We start from the raw sequence: 22,683 nt of genomic DNA, 5'->3' as shown, positions 1-22,683 counted from the left end.
CTCTCTCCCCCTCCTCCAATCCCTCTCCTCTATTCCCTCCCTTCCCCACCCTCCCTCTCCCCCTCCTCCCCTCCCTCTCCTCTATCCCTCCCTTTCCCCTCTCTTCCCCCTCCTCCCCACCCTCCCCCCTCCTCCCCTCCCTCTCCTCTATTCCCTCCCTTTCCCCTCTCCTCCCCACTCTCCCCCTCCTCCCCACCCTCCCTCCTCCTCCCCTCCCTCTCCTCCCTTTCCCCTCTCTTCCCCCTCCTCCCCACCCTCCCCCCTCCTCCCCTCCCTCTCCTCTATTCCCTCCCTTTCCCCTCTCTTCCCCCTCCTCCCCTCTCTTCCCCCTCCTCCCCACCCTCCTCCCCTCCCTCTCCTCTATTCCCTCCCTTTCCCCTCCCTTCCCCACCCTTCCTCTTCCCCCTCCTCCCCTCCCTCTCCTCTATTCCTTCCCTTTCCCCTCTCTTCCCCCTCCTCCCCACCCTCCCTCTCCTACCCACCCTCTCTAGACCCCAACGCCATGGGGCAGCATGGTCCAGACCATGCTCTGATTGGAGGAGTGGTGGCGGTGGTGGTCTTCGTCACCTTGTGTCTCATCATCGTTCTGGGCCGCTACCTGGCCAGGCATAAAGGTACCTGTAAAACACTACACCTGTAAAACACTACACCTGTTATACACTACACCTGTAATACACTACACCTATAATACAATACACCTGTAAAACACCTGATATTACCTGTTATACACTACACCTGTTATACACTACACCTGTAAAACACCTAAGAGTACCTGTTATACACTACACCTGTTATACGCTACACCTGTTATACACTACACCTGTTATACACTACACCTATAATACACTACACCTGTAAAACACCTGATATTACCTGTTATACACTACACCTGTTATACACTAAACCTGTAAAACACCTAAGAGTACCTGTTATACACTACACCTGTTATACGCTACACCTGTAATACACTACACCTGTAATACACTACACCTGTAAAACACCTGATATTACCTGTTATACACTACACCTGTAATACACAACACCTGTAAAACACCTGATATTACCTGTTATACACTACACCTGTAATACACTACACCTGTAAAACACCTGACATTACCTGTTATACACTAAACCTGTAATACACTACACCTGTTATACACTACACCTGTTATACACTACACCTGTAATACACTACATCTGTAAAACACCTGATATTACCTGTTATACACTACACCTGTAATACACTACACCTGTAATACACTACACCTGTTATACACTACACCTGTAAAACACCTGATATTACCTGTTATACACTACACCTGTAATACACTACACCTGTAATACACTACACCTGTTATACACTACCCCTTTAATACACTACTCCTGTAATACACTACACCTGTTATACACAACACCTGTAAAACACCTGATAGTACCTGTTATACACTACACCTGTAAAACACCTGATATTACCTGTTATACACTACACCTGTTATACACTACACCTGTAATACACTACACCTGTAAAACACCTGATATGACCTGTTATACACTACACCTGTAATACACTACACCTGTTATACACTACACCTGTTATACACTACACCTGTAATACACTACACCTGTTATACACTACACCTGTAATACACTACACCTGTAATACACAACACCTGTAAAACACCTGATATTACCTGTTATACACTACACCTGTAATACACTACACCTGTAATACACTACAAATGTAATACCCTACACCTGTAAAACACCTGATATTACCTGTTATACACTACACGTGTAATACACTACACCTGTAATACACTACACCTGTAAAACACCTGATATTACCTGTTATACACTACACCTGTAATACACTACACCTGTTATACACTACACCTGTAATACACTACACCTGTAATACACTACAAATGTAATACACTACACCTGTTATACACTACACCTGTAATACACTACACCTGTTATACACTACACCTGTAAAACACCTGATATTACCTGTTATACACTACACGTGTAATACACTACACCTGTAATACACTACACCTGTAAAACACCTGATATTACCTGTTATACACTACACCTGTAATACACTACACCTGTTATACACTACACCTGTTATACACTACACCTGTTATACACTACACCTGTAATACACTACACCTGTAATACACTACACCTGTAAAACACTACACCTGTAATACACTACACCTGTAATGCACTACAAATGTAATACACTACACCTGTAAAACACCTGATATTACCTGTTATACACTACACGTGTAATACACTACACCTGTAATACACTACACCTGTAAAACACCTGATATGACCTGTTATACACTACACCTGTTATACACTACACCTGTAATACACTACACCTGTTATACACTACACCTGTTATACACTACACCTGTTAAACGCTACACCTGTAATACACTACACCTGTAATACACTACACCTGTAAAACACCTGATATTACCTGTTATACACTACACCTGTTTAACACTACACCTGTAATACACTACACCTGTTATACACTACACCTGTAATACACTACACCTGTAAAACACCTGATATGACCTGTTATACACTACACCTGTTATACACTACACCTGTAATACACTACACCCGTTATACACTACACCTGTAATACACTACACCTGTAATACACTACACCTGTTATACACTACACCTGTTATACACTACACCTGTAATACACTACACCTGTAAAACACCTGATATTACCTGTTATACACTACACCTGTAATACACTACACCTGTTATACACTACACCTGTTATACACTACACCTGTTATACACTACACCTGTAATACACTACACCTGTAATACACTACACCTGTAATACACTACACCTGTAAAACACTACACCTGTAATACACTACACCTGTAATGCACTACAAATGTAATACACTACACCTGTAAAACACCTGATATTACCTGTTATACACTACACGTGTAATACACTACACCTGTAATACACTACACCTGTAAAACACCTGATATGACCTGTTATACACTACACCTGTTATACACTACACCTGTAATACACTACACCTGTTATACACTACACCTGTAATACACTACACCTGTAAAACACCTGATATTACCTGTTATACACTACACGTGTAATACACTACACCTGTAATACACTACACCTGTAAAACACCTGATATGACCTGTTATACACTACACCTGTTATACACTACACCTGTAATACACTACACCTGTTATACACTACACCTGTAATACACTACACCTGTAAAACACCTGATATGACCTGTTATACACTACACCTGTTATACACTACACCTGTAATACACTACACCTGTTATACACTACACCTGTAATACACTACACCTGTAATACACTACACCTGTTATACACTACACCTGTTATACACTAAACCTGTAATACACTACACCTGTAATACACTACACCTGTAAAACACCTGAGAGTACCTGTTATACACTACACCTGTAATACACTACACCTGTAATACACTACACCTGTTATACACTACACCTGTTATACACTACACCTGCAATACACTACAAATGTAATACACTACACCTGTAAAACACCTGATATTACCTGTTATACACTACACGTGTAATACACTACACCTGTAATACACTACACCTGTAAAACACCTGATATGACCTGTTATACACTACACCTGTTATACACTACACCTGTAATACACTACACCTGTTATACACTACACCTGTAATACACTACACCTGTAAAACACCTGATATGACCTGTTATACACTACACCTGTTATACACTACACCTGTAATACACTACACCTGTTATACACTACACCTGTAATACACTACACCTGTAATACACTACACCTGTTATACACTACACCTGTAATACACTACACCTGTAAAACACCTGAGAGTATCTGTTATACACTACACCTGTAATACACTACACCTGTAATACACTACACCTGTTATACACTACACCTGTTATACACTACACCTGTTAAACGCTACACCTGTAATACACTACACCTGTAATACACTACACCTGTAAAACACCTGATATTACCTGTTATACACTACACCTGTTTAACACTACACCTGTAATACACTACACCTGTTATACACTACACCTGTAATACACTACACCTGTAAAACACCTGATATGACCTGTTATACACTACACCTGTTATACACTACACCTGTAATACACTACACCCGTTATACACTACACCTGTAATACACTACACCTGTAATACACTACACCTGTTATACACTACACCTGTTATACACTACACCTGTAATACACTACACCTGTAAAACACCTGATATTACCTGTTATACACTACACCTGTAATACACTACACCTGTTATACACTACACCTGTTATACACTACACCTGTTATACACTACACCTGTAATACACTACACCTGTAATACACTACACCTGTAATACACTACACCTGTAAAACACTACACCTGTAATACACTACACCTGTAATGCACTACAAATGTAATACACTACACCTGTAAAACACCTGATATTACCTGTTATACACTACACGTGTAATACACTACACCTGTAATACACTACACCTGTAAAACACCTGATATGACCTGTTATACACTACACCTGTTATACACTACACCTGTAATACACTACACCTGTTATACACTACACCTGTAATACACTACACCTGTAAAACACCTGATATGACCTGTTATACACTACACCTGTTATAAACTACACCTGTAATACACTACATCTGTTATACACTACACCTGTAATACACTACACCTGTAATACACTACACCTGTTATACACTACACCTGTTATACACTAAACCTGTAATACACTACACCTGTAATACACTACACCTGTAAAACACCTGAGAGTACCTGTTATACACTACACCTGTAATACACTACACCTGTAATACACTACACCTGTTATACACTACACCTGTTATACACTACACCTGTAATACACTACAAATGTAATACACTACACCTGTAAAACACCTGATATTACCTGTTATACACTACACGTGTAATACACTACACCTGTAATACACTACACCTGTAAAACACCTGATATGACCTGTTATACACTACACCTGTTATACACTACACCTGTAATACACTACACCTGTTATACACTACACCTGTAATACACTACACCTGTAAAACACCTGATATTACCTGTTATACACTACACCTGTAATACACTACACCTGTTATACACTACACCTGTAATACACTACACCTGTAATACACTACAAATGTAATACACTACACCTGTTATACACTACACCTGTAATACACTACACCTGTTATACACTACACCTGTAAAACACCTGATATTACCTGTTATACACTACACGTGTAATACACTACACCTGTAATACACTACACCTGTAAAACACCTGATATTACCTGTTATACACTACACCTGTAATACACTACACCTGTTATACACTACACCTGTTATACACTACACCTGTTATACACTACACCTGTAATACACTACACCTGTAATACACTACACCTGTAAAACACTACACCTGTAATACACTACACCTGTAATGCACTACAAATGTAATACACTACACCTGTAAAACACCTGATATTACCTGTTATACACTACACGTGTAATACACTACACCTGTAATACACTACACCTGTAAAACACCTGATATGACCTGTTATACACTACACCTGTTATACACTACACCTGTAATACACTACACCTGTTATACACTACACCTGTTATACACTACACCTGTTAAACGCTACACCTGTAATACACTACACCTGTAATACACTACACCTGTAAAACACCTGATATTACCTGTTATACACTACACCTGTTTAACACTACACCTGTAATACACTACACCTGTTATACACTACACCTGTAATACACTACACCTGTAAAACACCTGATATGACCTGTTATACACTACACCTGTTATACACTACACCTGTAATACACTACACCCGTTATACACTACACCTGTAATACACTACACCTGTAATACACTACACCTGTTATACACTACACCTGTTATACACTACACCTGTAATACACTACACCTGTAAAACACCTGATATTACCTGTTATACACTACACCTGTAATACACTACACCTGTTATACACTACACCTGTTATACACTACACCTGTTATACACTACACCTGTAATACACTACACCTGTAATACACTACACCTGTAATACACTACACCTGTAAAACACTACACCTGTAATACACTACACCTGTAATGCACTACAAATGTAATACACTACACCTGTAAAACACCTGATATTACCTGTTATACACTACACGTGTAATACACTACACCTGTAATACACTACACCTGTAAAACACCTGATATGACCTGTTATACACTACACCTGTTATACACTACACCTGTAATACACTACACCTGTTATACACTACACCTGTAATACACTACACCTGTAAAACACCTGATATTACCTGTTATACACTACACGTGTAATACACTACACCTGTAATACACTACACCTGTAAAACACCTGATATGACCTGTTATACACTACACCTGTTATACACTACACCTGTAATACACTACACCTGTTATACACTACACCTGTAATACACTACACCTGTAAAACACCTGATATGACCTGTTATACACTACACCTGTTATACACTACACCTGTAATACACTACACCTGTTATACACTACACCTGTAATACACTACACCTGTAATACACTACACCTGTTATACACTACACCTGTTATACACTAAACCTGTAATACACTACACCTGTAATACACTACACCTGTAAAACACCTGAGAGTACCTGTTATACACTACACCTGTAATACACTACACCTGTAATACACTACACCTGTTATACACTACACCTGTTATACACTACACCTGCAATACACTACAAATGTAATACACTACACCTGTAAAACACCTGATATTACCTGTTATACACTACACGTGTAATACACTACACCTGTAATACACTACACCTGTAAAACACCTGATATGACCTGTTATACACTACACCTGTTATACACTACACCTGTAATACACTACACCTGTTATACACTACACCTGTAATACACTACACCTGTAAAACACCTGATATGACCTGTTATACACTACACCTGTTATACACTACACCTGTAATACACTACACCTGTTATACACTACACCTGTAATACACTACACCTGTAATACACTACACCTGTTATACACTACACCTGTAATACACTACACCTGTAAAACACCTGAGAGTATCTGTTATACACTACACCTGTAATACACTACACCTGTAATACACTACACCTGTTATACACTACACCTGTTATACACTACACCTGTTAAACGCTACACCTGTAATACACTACACCTGTAATACACTACACCTGTAAAACACCTGATATTACCTGTTATACACTACACCTGTTTAACACTACACCTGTAATACACTACACCTGTTATACACTACACCTGTAATACACTACACCTGTAAAACACCTGATATGACCTGTTATACACTACACCTGTTATACACTACACCTGTAATACACTACACCCGTTATACACTACACCTGTAATACACTACACCTGTAATACACTACACCTGTTATACACTACACCTGTTATACACTACACCTGTAATACACTACACCTGTAAAACACCTGATATTACCTGTTATACACTACACCTGTAATACACTACACCTGTTATACACTACACCTGTTATACACTACACCTGTTATACACTACACCTGTAATACACTACACCTGTAATACACTACACCTGTAATACACTACACCTGTAAAACACTACACCTGTAATACACTACACCTGTAATGCACTACAAATGTAATACACTACACCTGTAAAACACCTGATATTACCTGTTATACACTACACGTGTAATACACTACACCTGTAATACACTACACCTGTAAAACACCTGATATGACCTGTTATACACTACACCTGTTATACACTACACCTGTAATACACTACACCTGTTATACACTACACCTGTAATACACTACACCTGTAAAACACCTGATATGACCTGTTATACACTACACCTGTTATAAACTACACCTGTAATACACTACACCTGTTATACACTACACCTGTAATACACTACACCTGTAATACACTACACCTGTTATACACTACACCTGTTATACACTAAACCTGTAATACACTACACCTGTAATACACTACACCTGTAAAACACCTGAGAGTACCTGTTATACACTACACCTGTAATACACTACACCTGTAATACACTACACCTGTTATACACTACACCTGTTATACACTACACCTGTAATACACTACAAATGTAATACACTACACCTGTAAAACACCTGATATTACCTGTTATACACTACACGTGTAATACACTACACCTGTAATACACTACACCTGTAAAACACCTGATATGACCTGTTATACACTACACCTGTTATACACTACACCTGTAATACACTACACCTGTTATACACTACACCTGTAATACACTACACCTGTAAAACACCTGATATGACCTGTTATACACTACACCTGTTATACACTACACCTGTAATACACTACACCTGTTATACACTACACCTGTAATACACTACACCTGTAATACACTACACCTGTTATACACTACACCTGTTATACACTACACCTGTAATACACTACACCTGTAAAACACCTGAGAGTATCTGTTATACACTACACCTGTAATACACTACACCTGTAATACACTACACCTGTTATACACTACACCTGTTATACACTACACCTGTTAAACGCTACACCTGTAATACACTACACCTGTAATACACTACACCTGTAAAACACCTGATATTACCTGTTATACACTACACCTGTTATACACTACACCTGTAATACACTACACCTGTTATACACTACACCTGTAATACACTACACCTGTAAAACACCTGATATGACCTGTTATACACTACACCTGTTATACACTACACCTGTAATACACTACACCTGTTATACACTACACCTGTAATACACTACACCTGTAATACACTACACCTGTTATACACTACACCTGTTATACACTACACCTGTAATACACTACACCTGTAAAACACCTGAGAGTATCTGTTATACACTACACCTGTAATACACTACACCTGTAATACACTACACCTGTTATACACTACACCTGTTATACACTACACCTGTTAAACGCTACACCTGTAATACACTACACCTGTAATACACTACACCTGTAAAACACCTGATATTACCTGTTATACACTACACCTGTTATACACAACACCTGTAAAACACCTGAGAGTACCTGTTATACACTACACCTGTTATACACTACACCTGTAATACACTACACCTGTTATACACTACACCTGTAAAACACCTAAGAGTACCTGTTATACACTACACCTGTTATACACTACACCTGTAATACACTACACCTGTTATACACTACACCTGTAAAACACCTAAGAGTACCTGTTATACACTACACCTGTTATACACTACACCTGTTATACACTACACCTGTAAAACACCTAAGAGTACCTGTTATACACTACACCTGTTATACACTACACCTGTAATACACTACACCTGTTATACACTACACCTGTAAAACACCTAAGAGTACCTGTTATACACTACACCTGTAATACACTACACCTGTTATACACTACACCTGTAATACACTACACCTGTAATACACTACACCTGTAACGCACTACACCTGTAAAACACCTGAGAGTACCTGTTATACACTACACCTGTTATACACTACACATGTTATACACTACACCTGTTATACACTACACCTGTAAAACACCTAAGAGTACCTGTAATACACTACACCTGTTATACACTACACCTGTTATACACTACACCTGTAATACACTACACCTGTAACGCACTACACCTGTAAAACACCTGATATTTCCTGTTATACACTACACCTGTAATACACTACACCTGTAATACACTACATCTGTAAAACACTACACCTTTAATACACTACACCTGTAATACACTACACCTGTTATACACTACACATGTAATACACATAAAGATACCATACCTGATAGTACCTGTTAAACACATAAAGATACCATACCTGATAGTACCTGTTAAACACATAAAGATAACATACCTGATAGTACCTGTTAAACACATAAAGATAACATACCTGATAGTACCTGTTAAACACATAAAGATGCCATGCCTGATAGTACCTGTTATAAAACACACCTGTTAAACACATAAAGATACCATACCTGATAGTACCTGTTATAAAACACACCTGTTAAACACATAAAGATAACATACCTGATAGTACCTGTTATAAAACACACCTGTTAAACACATAAAGATACCATACCTGATAGTACCTGTTAAACACATAAAGATACCATACCTGATAGTACCTGTTAAACACATAAAGATAACATACCTGATAGTACCTGTTAAACACATAAAGATACCATACCTGATAGTACCTGTTAAACACATAAAGATACCATACCTGATAGTACCTGTTAAACACATAAATATAACATACCTGATAGTACCTGTTAAACACATAAAGATAACATACCTGATAGTACCTGTTAAACACATAAAGATACCATACCTGATAGTACCTGTTATAAAACACACCTGTTAAACACATAAAGATACCATACCTGATAGTACCTGTTAAACACATAAAGATACCATACCTGATAGTACCTGTCATAAAACACACCTGTTAAACACATAAAGATACCATACCTGATAGTACCTGTTAAACACATAAAGATACCATACCTGATAGTACCTGTTAAACACATAAAGATACCATACCTGATAGTACCTGTTAAACACATAAAGATACCATACCTGACAGTACCTGTTAAACACATAAAGATACCATACCTGATAGTACCTGTTAAACACATAAAGATACCATACCTGATAGTACCTGTTAAACACATAAAGATATTACCTGATAGTACCTGTTATAAAACACACCTGTTAAACACATAAAGATACCATGCCTGATAGTACCTGTTATAAAACACACCTGTTAAACACATAAAGATACCATACCTGATAGTACCTGTTAAACACATAAAGATACCATACCTGATAGTACCTGTTAAACACATAAAGATACCATACCTGATAGTACCTGTTAAACACATAAAGATACCATACCTGATAGTACCTGTTAAACACATAAAGATACCATACCTGATAGTACCTGTTATAAAACACACCTGTTAAACACATAAAGATACCATACCTGATAGTACCTGTTAAACACGTAAAGATACCATACCTGATAGTACCTGTTAAACACATAAAGATACCATACCTGATAGTACCTGTTATAAAACACACCTGTTAAACACATAAAGATACCATACCTGATAGTACCTGTTAAACACATAAAGATACCATACCTGATAGTACCTGTTAAACACATAAAGATAACATACCTGATAGTACCTGTTAAACACATAAAGATACCATACCTGATAGTACCTGTTAAACACATAAAGATACCATACCTGATAGTACCTGTTAAACACATAAAGATACCATACCTGATAGTACCTGTTAAACACATAAAGATACCATACCTGATAGTACCTGTTAAACACATAAAGATACCATACCTGATAGTACCTGTTAAACACATAAAGATACCATACCTGATAGTACCTGTTATAAAACACACCTGTTAAACACATAAAGATACCATACCTGATAGTACCTGTTAAACACATAAAGATACCATACCTGATAGTACCTGTTATAAAACACACCTGTTAAACACATAAAGATACCATACCTGATATTACCTGTTAAACACATAAAGATACCATACCTGATAGTACCTGTTATAAAACACATAAAGATACCATACCTGATAGTACCTGTTAAACACATAAAGATAACATACCTGATAGTACCTGTTAAACACATAAAGATAACATACCTGATAGTACCTGTTATAAAACACACCTGTTAAACACATAAAGATACCATACCTGACAGTACCTGTTAAACACATAAAGATAACATACCTGATAGTACCTGTTAAACACATAAAGATAACATACCTGATAGTACCTGTTAAACACATAAAGATAACATACCTGATAGTACCTGTTAAACACATAAAGATACCATACCTGATAGTACCTGTTAAACACATAAAGATACCATACCTGATAGTACCTGTTAAACACATAAAGATACCATACCTGATAGTACCTGTTAAACACATAAAGATAACATACCTGATAGTACCTGTTAAACACATAAAGATACCATACCTGATAGTACCTGTTAAACACATAAAGATACCATACCTGATAGTACCTGTTAAACACATAAAGATAACATACCTGATAGTACCTGTTAAACACATAAAGATAACATACCTGATAGTACCTGTTAAACACATAAAGATAACATACCTGATAGTACCTGTTAAACACATAAAGATACCATACCTGATAGTACCTGTTAAACACATAAAGATACCATACCTGATAGTACCTGTTATAAAACACACCTGTTAAACACATAAAGATACCATACCTGACAGTACCTGTTAAACACATAAAGATACCATACCTTATAGTACCTGTTAAACACATAAAGATAACATACCTGATAGTACCTGTTATAAAACACACCTGTTAAACACATAAAGATACCATACCTGATAGTACCTGTTAAACACATAAAGATACCATACCTGATAGTACCTGTTAAACACATAAAGATACCATACCTGATAGTACCTGTTAAACACATAAAGATACCATACCTGATAGTACCTGTTAAACACATAAAGATACCATACCTGATAGTACCTGTTAAACACATAAAGATACCATACCTGATAGTACCTGTTAAACACATAAAGATACCATACCTGATAGTACCTGTTATAAAACACCTGACTTATTTTCTTTGTCTATCCAGTTTGTTTATAATCAGGTTCACTGTCAGACATCAAGGTAGGTCACCTGTTAATAACACACCTGTTAATAACACAGTTGACCAACTCTATTACTTTTATAACCAGATATCAGGTATAAAGGTAACACACCTGACAATAACACACCTGACCATCTATAACCAGTGTTTGTTGCCCAATTAAAATAACCAGGGTTACCTGCCGCTCGGGGTGGCAGCGTAGCCTAGTGGTTAGAGTGGAGGGGCGGCAGGTAGCCCAGTGGTTAGAGTGTAGAGGTGGCAGGTAGCCTAGTGGTTAGAGTGGACGGGCGGCAGGTAGCCTAGTGGTTAGAGTGGAGGGGCGGCAGGTAGCCCAGTGGTTAGAGTGTAGAGGTGGCAGGTAGCCTAGTGGTTAGAGTGGACGGGCGGCAGGTAGCCTAGTGGTTAGAGTGGAGGGGCGGCTGGTAGCCTAGTGGTTAGAGTGGAGGGGAGGCAGCGTAGCCTAGTGGTTAGAGGGGAGGGGCGGCAGGTAGCCTAGTGGTTAGAGTGGAGGGGCGGCAGGTAGCCTAGTGGTTAGAGTGTAGAGGCGGCAGGTAGCCTAGTGGTTAGAGTGGAGGGGCGGCAGGCAGCCTAGTGGTTAGAGTTTAAAGGAGGAAGGTAGCCTAGTGGTTAGAGTGTAGAGGCGGCAGGTAGCCTAGTGGTTAGAGTGTAGAGGCGGCAGCGTAGTCTAGTGATTAGAGCATTGGACTAGTAACCGAAAGGTTGCAAGATGCAAACCCCCGAGCTGACAAGGTAAAAATCTGTTCTGCTCCTGAACAAGGCAGTTAACCCACTGTTCCTAGGTCGTCATTGTAAACAATAATTTGTTCTTAACTGACTTGCCTCGTTAAATAAAGGTTAAATAAAATAAAAAATAAAACCTGCATTGCCGGGTATAAAGGTAACTCACCTGACAATAACACACCTTTCCAGGTATAACCAGGTATAACTCACCTGACAATAACACACCTCTCCAGGTATAACCAGGTATAACTCACCTGACAATAACACACCTTTCCAGGTATAACCAGGTATAACTCACCTGACAATAACACACCTTTCCAGGTATAACCAGGTATAACTCACCTGACAATAACACACCTCTCCAGGTATAACCAGGTATAACTCACCTGACAATAACACACCTCTCCAGGTATAACCAGGTATAACTCACCTGACAATAACACACCTTTCCAGGTATAACCAGGTATAACTCACCTGACAATAACACACCTCTCCAGGTATAACCAGGTATAACTCACCTGACAATAACACACCTTTCCAGGTATAACCAGGTATAACTCACCTGACAATAACACACCTTTCCAGGTATAACCAGGTATAACTCACCTGACAATAACACACCTTACCAAGTATAACCAGTGTTTATAACCCAATGAAATAACCAGGTATAACCAGGTATAACACACCTGACAATAACACACCTCTCCAAGTATAACCAGTGTTTATAACCCAATGAAATAACCAGGTATAACCAGGTATAACACACCTGACAATAACACACCTCTCCAAGTATAACCAGTGTTTATAACCCAATGAAATAACCAGGTATAACCAGTGTTTATAACCCAATGAAATAACCAGGTATAACACACCTGACAATAACACACCTGACAATAACACACCTCTCCAAGTATAACTAGTGTTTATAACCCAATGAAATAACCAGGTATAACACACCTGACAATAACACACCTCTCCAAGTATAACCAGTGTTTATAACCCAATGAAATAACCAGGTGTAACCAGGTGTAACACACCTGACAATAACACACCTCTCCAAGTATAACTAGTGTTTATAACCCAATGAAATAACCAGGTATAACCAGGTGTAACACACCTGACAATAACACACCTCTCCAAGTATAACCAGTGTTTATAACCCAATGAAATAACCAGGTATAACCAGTGTTTATAACCCAATGAAATAACCAGGTATAACACACCTGACAATAACACACCTGACAATAACACACCTCTCCAAGTATAACTAGTGTTTATAACCCAATGAAATAACCAGGTATAACACACCTGACAATAACACACCTCTCCAAGTATAACCAGTGTTTATAACCCAATGAAATAACCAGGTGTAACCAGGTGTAACACACCTGACAATAACACACCTCTCCAAGTATAACTAGTGTTTATAACCCAATGAAATAACCAGGTATAACCAGGTGTAACACACCTGACAATAACACACCTCTCCAAGTATAACCAGTGTTTATAACCCAATGAAATAACCAGGTATAACCAGTGTTTATAACCCAATGAAATAACCAGGTATAACACACCTGACAATAACACACCTGACAATAACACACCTCTCCAAGTATAACTAGTGTTTATAACCCAATGAAATAACCAGGTATAACACACCTGACAATAACACACCTCTCCAAGTATAACCAGTGTTTATAACCCAATGAAATAACCAGGTGTAACCAGGTGTAACACACCTGACAATAACACACCTTACCAAGTATAACTAGTGTTTATAACCCAATGAAATAACCAGGTATAACCAGTGTTTATAACCCAATGAAATAACCAGGTATAACACACCTGACAATAACACACCTTACCAAGTATAACTAGTGTTTATAACCCAATGAAATAACCAGGTATAACCAGTGTTTATAACCCAATGAAATAACCAGGTGTAACACACCTGACAATAACACACCTCTCCAAGTATAACCAGTGTTTATAACCCAATGAAATAACCAGGTATAACCAGTGTTTATAACCCAATGAAATAACCAGGTGTAACACACCTGACAATAACACACCTCTCCAAGTATAACCAGTGTTTATAACCCAATGAAATAACCAGGTATAACCAGTGTTTATAACCCAATGAAATAACCAGGTATAACCAGTGTTTATAACCCAATGAAATAACCAGGTATAACACACCTGACAATAACACACCTCTCCAAGTATAACCAGTGTTTATAACCTAATGAAATAACCAGGTATAACCAGTGTTTATAACCCAATGAAATAACCAGGTATAACACACCTGACAATAACACACCTCTCCAAGTATAACTAGTGTTTATAACCCAATGAAATAACCAGGTATAACACACCTGACAATAACACACCTCTCCAAGTATAACCAGTGTTTATAACCCAATGAAATAACCAGGTGTAACCAGGTGTAACACACCTGACAATAACACACCTCTCCAAGTATAACCAGTGTTTATAACCCAATGAAATAACCAGGTGTAACCAGTGTTTATAACCCAATGAAATAACCAGGTGTAACCAGGTGTAACCAGTGTTTATAACCCAATGAAATAACCAAGTATAACCAGTGTTTATAACCCAATGAAATAACCAGGTATAACCAGTGTTTATAACCCAATGAAATAACCAGGTATAACCAGTGTTTATAACCCAATGAAATAACCAGGTATAACACACCTGACAATAACACACCTCTCCAAGTATAACCAGTGTTTATAACCCAATGAAATAACCAGGTATAACCAGTGTTTATAACCCAATGAAATAACCAGGTATAACACACCTGACAATAACACACCTCTCCAAGTATAACTAGTGTTTATAACCCAATGAAATAACCAGGTATAACACACCTGACAATAACACACCTCTCCAAGTATAACCAGTGTTTATAACCCAATGAAATAACCAGGTGTAACCAGGTGTAACACACCTGACAATAACACACCTCTCCAAGTATAACTAGTGTTTATAACCCAATGAAATAACCAGGTATAACCAGGTATAACACACCTGACAATAACACACCTTACCAAGTATAACTAGTGTTTATAACCCAATGAAATAACCAGGTATAACCAGTGTTTATAACCCAATGAAATAACCAGGTATAACACACCTGACAATAACACACCTCTCCAAGTATAACCAGTGTTTATAACCCAATGAAATAACCAGGTATAACCAGGTGTAACACACCTGACAATAACACACCTTACCAAGTATAACCAGTGTTTATAACCCAATGAAATAACCAGGTATAACCAGTGTTTATAACCCAATGAAATAACCAGGTATAACCAGTGTTTATAACCCAATGAAATAACCAGGTATAACCAGTGTTTATAACCCAATGAAATAACCAGGTGTAACACACCTGACAATAACACACCTCTCCAAGTATAACCAGTGTTTATAACCCAATGAAATAACCAGGTATAACCAGGTGTAACACACCTGACAATAACACACCTCTCCAAGTATAACCAGTGTTTATAACCCAATGAAATAACCAGGTATAACCAGGTATAACACACCTGACAATAACACACCTCTCCAAGTATAACTAGTGTTTATAACCCAATGAAATAACCAGGTATAACACACCTGACAATAACACACCTCTCCAAGTATAACTAGTGTTTATAACCCAATGAAATAACCAGGTATAACCAGTGTTTATAACCCAATGAAATAACCAGGTATAACCAGTGTTTATAACCCAATGAAATAACCAGGTGTAACACACCTGACAATAACACACCTCTCCAAGTATAACTAGTGTTTATAACCCAATGAAATAACCAGGTATAACCAGTGTTTATAACCCAATGAAATAACCAGGTATAACCAGTGTTTATAACCCAATGAAATAACCAGCTGTAACACACCTGACAATAACACACCTGGCCATTCAACTCCCAGCTTTCTTTGAATCTACATTACGAAGCACATGTCATAAAAAGGATTATCTCTGACCATCGGCAAACAGGTGTTTCAGGACAATTGTTCCTATATTCGGCGGGAAGGACCATGACGAGGTACTTTACCTAGACACTAAAACCAGTAGATGGTGACGGCGCTGACATCATCCACGTATTTCTAAGGAAAACTCCCGAAAATGGAAGTATATTGCTGAATTGCACCAAAAAAAAAGCACAATGGATCGTGTTGAAAGTGGCCGTAACTAGCAAAGGATCATGGTCAATGTAGTCATTGTCATTGTGCCTGAGAGAGTTTAATGGCGCCTCCTCGTAGTCTGACAGGCCCGTGATTGGTCCGTGTCAGCACGTGGTCCTGTGTGACCACAAATGTAGTCAGAATGGATCAGTATTTAATTAAAAATGTAGTAGTCAGAATGGATCAGTATTTAATTAAATATCTAGTAGTCAGAATGGATCAGTATTTAATTAAATATCTAGTAGTCAGAATGGATCACTATTTAATTAAATATCTAGTAGTCAGAATGGATCACTATTTAATTAAATATCTAGTAGTCAGAATGGATCACTATTTAATTAAATATCTAGTAGTCAGAATGGATCACTATTTAATTAAATATCTAGTAGTCAGAATGGATCAGTATTTAATTAAATATCTAGTAGTCAGAATGGATCAGTATTTAATTAAATATCTAGTAGTCAGAATGGATCAGTATTTAATTAAATATCTAGTAGTCAGAATGGATCACTATTTAATTAAATATCTAGTAGTCAGAATGGATCACTATTTAATTAAATATCTAGTAGTCAGAATGGGTCACTATTTAATTAAATATCTAGTAGTCAGAATGGATCACTATTTAATTAAATATCTAGTAGTCAGAATGGATCAGTATTTAATTAAATATCTAGTAGTCAGAATGGATCACTATTTAATTAAATATCTAGTAGTCAGAATGGATCACTATTTAATTAAATATCTAGTAGTCAGAATGGGTCACTATTTAATTAAATATCTAGTAGTCAGAATGGATCACTATTTAATTAAATATCTAGTAGTCAGAATGGATCACTATTTAATTAAATATCTAGTAGTCAGAATGGATCAGTATTTAATTAAATATGTAGTCATCAGAATGGATCAGTATTTAATTAAATATCTCGATTTGTAGCGAACTTTAAAATAATTCAACATGGAGATCAAACTTGATCATAGTAAACAAACGTCTGTCCGTCCCCCTCTTCCTCCCGGGCATCTAAAAAACGAATTGGGTCCGTTCTGGCAGTCGTAATTTACATAGTCTTTCTAGGGCAGACCAGGGGTTTTGGACCAGGTGTTTTGGTACTTATAAGTTGCTACACCAGCAGAGCTTGTGACTTTACGCTCCAGATCGGACACTGGAGGACTGGTATTTTACATTGTGTTTAGCACAGAGCCACCATGGATATGTGTCTCATGTTTATGCATTAAATCGTGGACAGAGGTTTATTTAACATACCGTTGTTGTCTGTTGTCCAATAGGAACGTACCTCATCTGTTCTCTTCCTGTCTGTTGTCCAATAGGAATAGACCTCAGGTATTGTTTACCTGTCTGTTGTCCAATAGGAATATACCTCACGTATTGTTTTCCTGTCTGTTGTCCAATAGGAACGTACCTGACCAACGAGGCCAAAGGAGCGGACGACGCGCCCGATGCTGATACAGCTATCATCAACGCAGAGGGCAACACACATGCTGAGGAGAAGAAGGAGTACTTTATCTAGACTGTAGAGGGCGCTGATCTGCTGCCCACTCTTTCTCTCTGTCTTTATGTCTCTATTCCTCTATCTCCCCCTCTCATTCTCTTTGTCTCTTTCTTCATCCCGTTCTATACTTTATTTAGACTACAGAGGGAGATATGCTGCCCCCTCTTTCTCTCCCTTTTTCTCTCTCTCTCTCTTTCCATTTTCTCCTTCTGTCTCTCTCTCTCTCCACTGCCCCTGCTGCGTCACTAAGGAAACCCCGTGGAAAAACTCCACCTTCTCCTTTTCCCCTCATCCCTTCTTCCCTGCTGGCCTTTCTGTTCTCTTTTTTTAATCATTTCATTCCGACCCTTCACTTCTTCTACACTTTTTAAAATATTTTTTAACCGTCCTAGTTTCTGACGCCGGCCTTCGTTTTTAAAGGCAGCGCCCTCTACTGGCTGTCTGGAGATGTTGCCTTTTATTTTGTTTGTTTTTTTCTTTCAATTTGACATATTTTATGTGAAATAAACCCCTGAGAATCTGCATATCCACCGACACCGAGACCACTTCAGACTCCTTATTAAACGCCTCAACACCTCCTCACACACACCCTGTTGCCACATACACACACACACTCACACACACACACACACACACACACCCATTCCCTGTGTGTAAACCACACACCCTCACGTTTACACGGTGCCTCAAATATGCCGCCTTCATTCACACTGTCAGCAATGCTGTTGTTTAACTGCTTTGTGTCATTCATTTACATTGATGCTACAAACACTCTCTTTTTATTCCGCCTGTCGTATCGCAGCTCCTAGGCTTGAACGTTGTTTAATTCAACATTTTTCGTTTTTATTTGTTATTTAAATGAATATGTGTGCTGGTTACGCCTTATGTCTTTCAGACGAAATTATACTTTAGATTATCTGTCTCCTTTCACTGTCCCCTTTCACTGTCCTCTTTCACTGGCTCCTTCACTCTCTCCTTCACTGGCTCCTTCACTGTCCTCTTTCACTGGCTCCTTCACTCTCTCCTTCACTCTCTCCTTCACTGTCCCCTTTCACTGTCCCCTTCACTCTCTCCTTCACTCTCTCCTTCACTGGTTCCTTCACTGTCCTCTTTCACTGGCTCCTTCACTGTCCTCTTTCACTGGCTCCTTCACTCTCTCCTTCATTGTCCCCTTCACTGTCTCCTTCACTGGCTCCTTCACTCTCTCCTTCACTCTCTCCTTCACTGTCCCCTTTCACTGTCCCCTTCACTCTCTCCTTCACTCTCTCCTTCACTGGTTCCTTCACTGTCCTCTTTCACTGGTTCCTTCACTGTCCTCTTTCACTGGCTCCTTCACTGTCCTCTTTCACTGGCTCCTTCACTCTCTCCTTCATTGTCCCCTTCACTGTCTCCACTGGCTCCTTCACTGGCCCCTTCACTGGCTCCTTCACTGGCTCCTTCACTGTCTCCTTCACTGTCCTCTTTCACTGGCTCCTTCACTCTCTTTTTCACTGTCTCCTTCACTGTCCCCTTCACTGTTCAATTACACTGTCTCCTTCACTGTCCCCTTTCACTGGCTCCTTCACTGTCCCATCACTGTCCCCTTCACTGTTCAATTACACAATTACACTGTCTCATTCACTGTCCCCTTCACTGTCCCCTTTCACTGTCTCCTTCATTGTCTGCTTCACTGCCTCCTTCATTGGCCCCTTCACTGTTCAATTACACTGTCCCCTTCACTACCCCTCTACTGCCTCCTTCACTACCCCTCTACTGCCTCCTTCACTACCCCTCTACTGTTCCCATCACTGTCCCATTTACTGTCCCCTTCACTCTCCCCTTCACTAACCCTTTGCTGTCTCCTTCAACGTCCCCTTCAATGTCCCCTTCACTAACCCTTCACTAACCCTTCACTGTCCCCTTCAATGTCCCCTTCACTAACCCTTCACTGTCCCCTTCAATGTCCCCTTCACTAACCCTTCACTGTCCCCTTCACTGTCCCCTTCACTCACCCCTTCACTAACCCTTTGCTGTCCCCTTCAATGTCCCCTTCACTAACCCTTCAATGTTCCCTTCACTGTCCCCTCCACTGACACCCTGAATAAAACTGTACATGAGGAAAAGAATAGACTTGTAAACAATAGCCCTTGCCTCCTGTATGACAGGACAGAGGGTTTTCTGGTATAATACAAACTGTATTCAATAAAAAAAATGGCCCATTGTATGATAAGATAGGAGGTTTTGTGTGAACACTGTAGCCAGACATGTTGTGAGATATGGTATGTGTGTAATTTGTTCTTCATCAGTCATTGGTTCATATAGGTGGTAGTCTTTAAGACAGACGAACCGATTGATCATTAACGACACTCATAATATAAATTCTGAACACCAAAAAAGGTTACGAAAACAATGCTGGGTGAAGGTTTATATCAAATGAATTGAAACAACAATCAATCAATTAATGTTTTGCTTTTTTATCATGCATAATCATTACGTGGATTACTTCAAACTGTCTGTGATACATGATGCGTCTGTCTGTATGTTCCTGTTCAGAACCCTGCTGCGCTAACGCAACATTCTCACAGTGTCACCTTGGCAACTTAGTATCTATCTATCTACAGCGCCATCGGTTGCCGAAGGGATGTAGAACGATGCTATATTTTGGGTAGTCAGTGCTTGACTTGGGCCAGAGTTGTCTACCGGCGCTCTAAATTGGGGAGGGGGGGGGGGACGACGACGACGACTGCGTACCGTTTCCTTTATAAAAACAAAGTTGTCTATCACCGGCCCGGATTCACACACAGAGGCAAAAAATAAAGAAAGAAAGGCTGATCAAAGTGGGAATGAAGGCGGGATCTGCATTGAATAGCAATGGAGAGTGCATTCAACTGTTAATTTTGCTTTGTTTCAGCAGCAGGTAGAAATAAAACATAAAATAACTAAATAGCCCATTCAAAACATAACTAGCCATGCTACAGGCTATCTCGCTAGTTAGCTGCGTTTTCTGTTCTTGTTGTTGTTGCTAGAGACCTAAGCATTCATGTCGTTGACTCCAATGGTTCTGTTGAGAAATACATCTGACAGAAGGCTATGTCACTCCAACAAACGTCTAAGAATAGCCTAATTGAAAAATGGCTTCCATGCTTTGCATAGATCTCCCC

At 38.8% G+C, this 22,683-nt stretch overlaps 1 protein-coding gene across 3 annotated transcripts in view; it reads left to right on the top strand.

Annotated features, from left to right (window-relative positions):
• Nucleotides 1-22,248, top strand: part of LOC139388026 (cell adhesion molecule 2a) — a 736,543-nt gene extending 714,295 nt beyond the window's left edge. For 2 of the 3 annotated variants that reach the window (XM_071134516.1, XM_071134515.1), the window contains 2 exons: nucleotides 492-614; nucleotides 19,446-22,248. In XM_071134516.1, the coding sequence (XP_070990617.1) occupies nucleotides 492-614; nucleotides 19,446-19,561 (239 nt within the window). In that variant the 3' untranslated portion in view covers nucleotides 19,562-22,248. The remainder of the gene's footprint in view (nucleotides 1-491; nucleotides 615-19,445) is intronic. The other variant, XM_071134517.1, reaches the window with a different exon arrangement.
• The last annotated feature ends 435 nt before the right edge of the window (nucleotides 22,249-22,683 follow it).

Source organism: Oncorhynchus clarkii, chromosome 29 (genome assembly GCF_045791955.1).
Source record: "Oncorhynchus clarkii lewisi isolate Uvic-CL-2024 chromosome 29, UVic_Ocla_1.0, whole genome shotgun sequence".
In the NCBI taxonomy this organism is placed as follows: Eukaryota; Metazoa; Chordata; class Actinopteri; order Salmoniformes; family Salmonidae; genus Oncorhynchus; species Oncorhynchus clarkii.
Note: the sequence above shows the minus strand (reverse complement) of the source record. Positions and strands in the feature narration are given on the sequence as shown.